The sequence below is a fragment of the Cebus imitator genome, unplaced genomic scaffold, assembly GCF_001604975.1.
Source record: "Cebus imitator isolate Cc_AM_T3 unplaced genomic scaffold, Cebus_imitator-1.0 Scaffold160, whole genome shotgun sequence".
Lineage (NCBI taxonomy): Eukaryota > Metazoa > Chordata > Mammalia > Primates > Cebidae > Cebus > Cebus imitator.
The window spans coordinates 367,836-375,805 of record NW_016107475.1 but is presented as its reverse complement, the minus strand read 5'-3'; the positions used below and the strand labels follow the sequence as shown (position 1 = coordinate 375,805).

At 36.0% G+C, this 7,970-nt stretch overlaps 1 protein-coding gene across 4 annotated transcripts in view; it reads left to right on the top strand.

The window, feature by feature from the left end:
• AFG1L (AFG1 like ATPase) overlaps window positions 1–7,970 on the top strand; it is a 220,197-nt gene that overhangs the window by 75,974 nt on the left and 136,253 nt on the right. For all 4 annotated transcript variants that reach the window (XM_017543728.2, XM_017543729.2, XM_037743948.1 and 1 more), the window contains one exon: window positions 3,802–3,901. In XM_017543728.2, coding sequence (XP_017399217.1) covers window positions 3,802–3,901 — 100 coding nt within the window. The remainder of the gene's footprint in view (window positions 1–3,801; window positions 3,902–7,970) is intronic.

Here is a 7,970-nt window from a genome sequence, read left to right as displayed (position 1 = left end):
GTTTCACCATGTTGACCAGGATGGTCTCGATCTCTTGACCTCGTGATCCACCCGCCTCGGCCTCCCAAAGTGCTGGGATTACAGGCGTGAGCCACCGCGCCCGGCCGATAGTACCTCATTTCTTGAGAGTTTACTTTATGTCTCATAACAACAGTGCAAGGTAGGTATTATTACTGCTTTTGTTGCATTGATGAAGAAATTGAGGGTCAGAGAGGTTTAGTAACGTGACCAAGGTCACACAGCTGGTAACTAACAGTTTAAGTCCAGCACTAATGCTCTTGTTTACCAGTAACAGCTATGCTATATATACATTTTCCTTGGTATATAAAGTCTTTGTATTATGTGTTTAAATATACAGCTCTAGAGCTGGATGGGGTTTTGGTAGATGTTTTAGTGATGGAGCCTAAAAATTATCCTTAAGTCTATTAAGCCTAATACAATACTTGCTGATTTATTATAAAAGAATTTTTAAGGCACTTTATTCTTAGTGACAGTATGTCTACAATCACCACTTCACTTTAAAAATGGAATTGTATTAGTTGCCTTGATTTTTAGCTAGTTGTTATTGGCCTTTAGGTGGTGTTAATTAATATATTTATTTTACAAGGGAGATGAATAGGAATTTTTGCTGCTTAAAAACATGGATAGACTCCTTTTTGTGCTCTTGAATTTAAGAAATTTTAAAGATTATGTTTTGATAGGCATTCAGATTATATTTGCAGAATGTGTTCTTCATTGGCTTAGTCTCCTTACTAAGTATAGTTCTAGTATTTCAGTTTTTTTTTTTTAACTTTTATTTTAGGTCCGGGGGTATGTGTGCAGGTTTGTTATGTAGATAAACATGTGTCACGAGGGTTTCCTGTACTGATTATTTCATCACTCAGGTACTAAGCCTAGTACCCAATAGTTCTTTTTCCTGCTCTTCCCTCTCCTCCCACCCTCTACCCTCAAGTATTTCAGCTTTACCTGAGATGTTAGATCGACAGTTCTTATCTTGGTTGAAAAATGTGTTTGAACAGGTTTTTTAAAAAGTATGTTTTAATTACTGAAATAAATAATAGCTTGTCTTCAGAGCTTTCCTTAGACTCTATTATTTCCTCTTGGAATATTTATGTTACATGTTAAACTGTTTATGATTCTGAAGACATCAGAATAGTGAGAAAAACTGATTTTTTAAAATGTTATTTCTTCATATCTCTTCTGAGAGGGACACTGAATGGATGTTTTACTAATATGGGTCCAGAAAAAAAAATAATTCTGATGAGCAGAAGATCATGCAAAATTCTCCTCTATAAGCTATCAATATCATTAAAAAAATAGTTTTAACCATTTGTATGAAGCAGGAAGAAAGCTATTAAAAACTGCTAATAAAAAATAGGTGCTTATTTTTGTGCTAATCCTAATTACTGATAATGCATGCTTATGTTTGTCAGTCATTATATGGCACTGTACCAATCAGTGGATGACTGAGACTCAAGCACTCACACATGTAAATTAACCATTAGATTTTTTTTTTTCTTTTTTACTTAAGTGAGTCATAATGGAAAGCAACTCTAGGTTATAAAAAAAATCTTTTCTCTTTAATGCTAATGAAATGTCTCCACTCTCTGTATTAGCAGACTACCCTTATTGGTAATCTGTAGCCTTCTCTTTTGTTCGTGGTGGTAATGAAATGCTGGGTGCTGAAAAAGCCAGCTCTCCAAGAATGTGTGGCCAATTGTCTTCTGTTCACTTATACTGTAAAATTACTGTTCCCCGGCAAGGCCGAACAAGTGCAGGGACAAGATCAAAAGAGTATACATTGGCACCCGGCTACACCAAGTGACTCCTGCTTTATTAATTAGTCATAGCTTCTCCAAGCTCATTTACTCTGATAGGGCAAAAACGTTCTGAAATATAAAAACAGCAAATTGTAACTCAACCACAAGCCTTTACTGTTTGCTTTCTTCAGCTTTCAGTTTAAACCTTTGCATTGTGTTATAAGCTAAATGTCCCTTCACTTTTCTAAACCCAAGGGCACAAAAGCTTTTTTACATTTTTTTCAGAGACATTAATGATATAGTCAAATGACCATTTTTATTCTCTAAAATCGGGAAACCTTTCATTGATATCAGTCTTTTTAAAAGTCAGTGTATTGGCAATGTAATTTAAAAGTGCAGTTGCTATTAAAATGTGCAAGCTCGTTCTGTCCTCTCATCAGAAATGCCACTGGTGTTCAAGCATTTGAAAAGGACTTTCTCTGTCAGTGCTTTTGCGGAAGCCAAATTTGACAGTGATCCTAAACTCCAAATTAAATAATATCAGCACTACTTTCCTTTTCATTTATTCACTATTTTTGAAGTTCCAGAAGTCTTTTTAATTTAAGGAATCTTTGACAGTTTTTTAGATAAGAACCTGAGACAGAAAAAAAAAAAAACAACTGTACATTCCTATTTCATGGTTTTGTTTTATTTTGTTCAGGTGGGAAAGAAATAATTAAACCTTTGATTAAGATATTCATTGTAAAGAGAAAAGTGATTTAGACCTGTGCAACCCAGGTTATTGTTAATTGTGCTATAACCATTCAGTTTGTAACTTTTAGTATTTTGATTTAATTAAAAGAATTCACCAATTTCTATTTCCTCTAATGGGGTTTGAAAATTACAGTGTACTCTATCTTGTGGATATATGTAAAGCAAGTTATCCTGAGATTATTTGAAATGTGCTATCAAAGAAAGATCAAAACATTTTTACACTAGGAGTATTAAAGCCCATGTTATTAATACTTAGGGAAAGTTGCAATGATTGATGTCAGTCTTCATTACACATTTATTTTTGGAGTCGGCTTCCTTCCCTCCTTAATTGTTGTCTTTCTTTGTGAATTTTAAAAGCCTTTAGAAAAAGTTACATCATAAAGCTTACTTTGTAACTTGAATTTAAAAAATAATTTTAGGAAAGATCAATAGTTATATTTCTCTGTAACGTAACTTGGATGGAATAGTTTTATCTGTATTATGCATTTCTAGTATTGTCACAAGTTATTTTTTAAGGGACTATATTAGCCATTCTTGAAAGATTTTTTTTTTTTTTTGGTAGAAGGAATATTTGTGTTTGTGAAGGTTAGCAGAGGCTGGCTGTGCTGGAAGTGACTGCAGTGCCTTTTGATTATTCATGGACAGTAATAGAAGGCACTTAAAAAGAACAATGAAATTGCTTATTTTTGTGATGGGCCATCTGTTGAATTGTTTTGTGCAACAATTGCACAATAGTATCTATGTCATATCATTCTATTTTCAACAGCAGCTGATTATGTCTCACTGGCTACTTGTCCTTATTTCTAAAGGCCCATGACCATTTAAAGTCACCTTTCCAGGGACCTTTGCCAGAAAGGTATTAGAAATCTCAAACAGCCTGTGTATTTTATTATTACTATTTTTTCATCTCTCTTTTTCTGGGGGGGTGTGGGAAATGGGTAGGAAGAGGAGGAGGGTATTGGTCATGTTAGTTCTAATTAATTAGACTTCCTAAATGTTTAGGATAATTATCTATGCTTTCCACCTGTATTTCTATAAAAGAAGTTATCATAGAACCATTTGGTAATTTGTGTAGAAATGATAGGCTTGCGAAAAAGAAGAGTCAAGTTTAAAGGACTGCTATACAGTGTTTCATGCTTTTAATTATCTACTCTTTTCTTCATGATGATAATTAGAATTTTTCCCTTGGAATTTACTTCCATCTTAAAAAAAAAAAAAAAAGATGCTCCATTAGCAAATTTGTTAGAGAAGTGAAATTAAAATAAAACAAATGTGTTGTTGTCAATAGGTCACTGACATTGCTGATGCCATGATTCTGAAACAGCTTTTTGAAAATCTGTTCAAAAACGGGGTCGTCGTTGTGGCAACATCCAACAGGCCACCGGAAGGTAAAAACAAACATTGTGCTAGTCTCATCCAATTAGGTGGAAACTAACAAGCTTTTAAAAATCCGTAATTTTTACTAAGTTTATTGTGTTCATAAATCTGATTACTTTGCTTATTACTAATTTTATAATTGGCTTAATCTGAAAAATCAGTTGGTATTTGTATTTGAAAAGTTTTATATTCTCATCAAGCTAAAGCTAGTTGATTCCCATGTTTGGTATACTTGCTGTTTTTTTGTTTGTTTCCCCTAAATATTAGATATGTCATATTTGCTTATCAAAAAATGCAGGCCTTTTGGACTGCTTTTTATGGGCCATAAATGAAACTCAACCAAATGAAAGATGAAACTCATAATTAAATTTTAGAAAAAGACCGAAAACTTGCTTGCATGAATAGTTTCTAATACTTCACTTAAATTATAATGTCTAAAAAAGCACTTGTGGCTTATTAGAAAAGTACTTAAAAATTAAAGTACAAGTAATATTTAGATTAAAAACAACAAGTTTAAAATCTTGCATCTTTCAGCCCATCGTGTACTTAGTTAAAGGTCTAAGAATCCGAAAATATTTCCTGAAAGACTTAATGGGAACATCTTTTTGCCTGGAGTGCTGTTTCTCCAGATATCTACATGGCTAAGCCCTTACCTCCTTTGTCTTTGCTCAAAAGTTACATTGCCAGTGAAACCTAGACTTCTTTCCCTGTTTGAACCTACAACACATCCCTTTTTTCTTGTTACTGTTTCCCTTTACCCTGCTCTCTCTTTTACCTATAGCACTATGAACCTATAATTTACTTATTTATTATATTTATGGTTTCTTGTCTGTTGCCTTCCAGGTTACAAAAGCTTCATGAGGGCAGTGATTTTTATCTCTTCTGTTCTCAAATGTATTCTCAGCACCTATAACTGTCTTGCACATAGATGGTTCTCAGGAAATAGTCTTAGAATGAACATTGGATGATTGCATGTTTTAAAAAGATCTCTCTGGCTGCAGTGTTGAGAATAGAATGTGGGTATGGGCTTTCAGAGTTGGAAGTAAGGAGACCATTTAGGAGACTACTGCAACAATCTCAAGGGGAGGTGATGGAGCTGTCAAGTGGTGAGAAGTGGGCAGGCTTTGGATGTACTTTGTAGACAGAGTCAGCAGGATTTACTGATGGAATGGATCTAGGATATGAAAAAAGAGAGAGATCAAGAGGGACTCAAAGGTTTTGGCCTGAACAATTGGAAGGATGAAGTTGCTGTTGACTGAGATGCGGAAGACTACGGAAAAAGCAGATTTGGATAGGAAGGTGGAGGTAGGGGTTTCTGTGATGACAAGGGGGATGCATATAAGAGAGTTTGGACTTCATTGGAAAGGTTTGGTCTGGAGAGATGCATTTGGCAGTCATCAGTCCTAAAGGAGGCAGGAAAAAAAGAGCAGCTGGTGAGGTAGGAGGAGAACCAGGAGAGTGTCAAGTGAGGAAAAGAAAAGTAGTACAAAAAAGGATTGATGATTACTTCTGTTAAATGCTGCTACAAGCTGAAAATGAGATTGAGAATTAACCATTGCAATTAGTAACATGGAATTCATTAGTGAGTCTGTAATGTAATAGTGGGAACTTTTTTTAAAAAAGTAAGCTGTGCCACATTGGTGGTATATACTGAATTTAAAATTACTGACAGACCCAGATCTTATTATGTAGCCTGCTGTGAAACGGTCTCTCTCATTCTATGTTTGTGTAGTAGATTTCTTTTTCTCCCTATTACATTTCAGCTTTTAGCCTACATTGTTCCATTCTATTGATTTTTATTAAAGTATTTTTAATTTTAATTTTTGTTTTTATTTATTTTTGTTTTGCAAATGGAGTATGTTTGAAGTATTTTTGAAGTAAGATTCTAACATAATTTTTTTTGGCTATCCCTACTATGACATTTATCCATTTGGTAATCATGTTTCTATATCTTCAGCCCTTCCTTAATTAAAATGTGTAAATCAGATAGAACTAAATTAAGTTACCTGTAGCAATCCACTGGAGACCTTATCTTAGGGAGACATCAATTAACTAATCAACACTTTTTGGATCCAGTTATTCAAACAATTATAGTTATACCTCATCCATTATACTACAAAAGAATTATGAGTAATTTTGCAGATGTACTTATTAAAATCCATGTAATGTTATACACAGCATTCTTGTGATTTACTAATGTTAGCAACCCTATGGGATGCTAAGGGAGCCAAAGGAGTGAGCTTTTTAATATTAGATCATCTATCTAGTTGGAAGTGAGGCTTGTCTCTACTATAGCTGATGTGTTGATTTGATAGTGGCATCAGTATTACCTTTAGACATTCAGTGATGAGCTATGCTCATAAATAGCAAAGAGCTAGAAAAATTTTGGAAGCCCCATAGCAAAGATTGCTGAAAGGATAATTAGACTGCTCAGACTGCAGCAATGTGGTTAACTAACTGAGGAAGGACAGTTACAAGGAGGGGTTAAGGAATGTTTTGCAGCTCTTAGCTTTTTAGGAGTGAACAAAGCTACTCGTCCATTAGGGTAGCCTGCAGAAATCTGAGCTGGAGCCACCCTTCTGGAGAAGACTGAAAGTTCAAGATGCAGAACTGCAAAAATTGGACAAACCTAGAGAAAGCCTTTTCTAAATATAAACTGTGGAAGGGATGGGATGCTTGTCATATACCAGGTTTTTTAGCCACAGCAGACAATCATCATAAATAACTTAATATTTTTATGTAACGAAGATGACGTGTGTGTGTGTGTGTGTGTGTGTGTGTGTGTGTATAATTTTATTTGTGGGGGAAAAAATTCAGAGAGCCTAAGCATATCAGGAAAAGGTAAAACTGTAAGACAAAGAATGGAGCAGTGATTGCCAAGGTCTGGGGTGAGGAGGTGTTTGACTACAAAGGGGCAGCCTCAGGATGCAACTGCTGTATCCTGATTGTAGTGGTAGTTACATGTGCTAAAAATTCATAGAACTGTAGGCTAAAAAAAGTTACATTATTATATGTAAATTAAAAACAAATCGCATGATTAGTGAATGACAGAACAAGGACTAGAACTTAGGTTTTGTAACTTTTTTTTTTTTTGAGACAGAGTCTCACTCTGTTGCCCAGGCTGGAGTGCAGTGGTGTGATCTCGGCTCACTGCAACCTCTGCCTCCCAGGTTCAAGAGATTCTCCTGCCTCAGCCTCCTGAGTACCTGGGACTACAGGTATGCACCATCACACCTGGCCAATTTTTGTATTTTTAGTAGAGACGGGGTTTTGCCATGTTGGCCAGGCTGGTCTTGAACTCCTGACCTCAGGTGATCTGCCTGCCTTGGTCTCCCAAAGTGCTGGGATTACGAGAGTGAACCACCACGCCTGGCCTGGTTTTGTGACTCTTTTAACACATTGTTTTCTGTCTTTTCTCCTTGTGGTTATCACTGATCTCTGTGTACCCTGTCCCAGAGAAAGAATGTCCTTTTCTTAAAACAGCAACTCAAAGTACTATATTTAAAAAATGTGGGGAGGGGGAGAAGGAAAAAAAAAGAAGAGTGTCCTCTTACCCAACCATCAAAATGCATTCAACTATTTTTTAGGTGACTTTTGACCCAGGATTCCAGATCAATCTATCTTTTTTCCTTTTTTTTTTTTTTTTGAGACAGAGTCTTACTCTGTCGCCCAGGCTGGGGTGCAGTGGTGTGATCTCTGCTCACTGCAACCTCTCCCTCCTTGGTTCAAGCAATTCTTCTGCCTCAGTCTCCCCAGTAGCTGGGATCACAGACACTCACCACCACACCTGGCTAATTTTTTGTATTTTTAGTAGAGATGGTGTTTCACCATGTTGGCCAGGCTGCTCTCAAACTCCTGACCTCAAGTGATGTGCCTGCCTCAGCCTCCCAAAGTGCTGGGATTACAGGCGTGAGTTACCATGTCAAGCCCCAGATCTCTCTCTCTCTAATCGATCTATATATATATATATATATATTTTTTTTTTTTTTGAGACGGAGTTTCACTCATGTTACCCAGGCTGGAGTGCAATGGTGCGATCTCGGCTCACCGCAACCTCCACCTCCTGGGTTCAGGCAATTC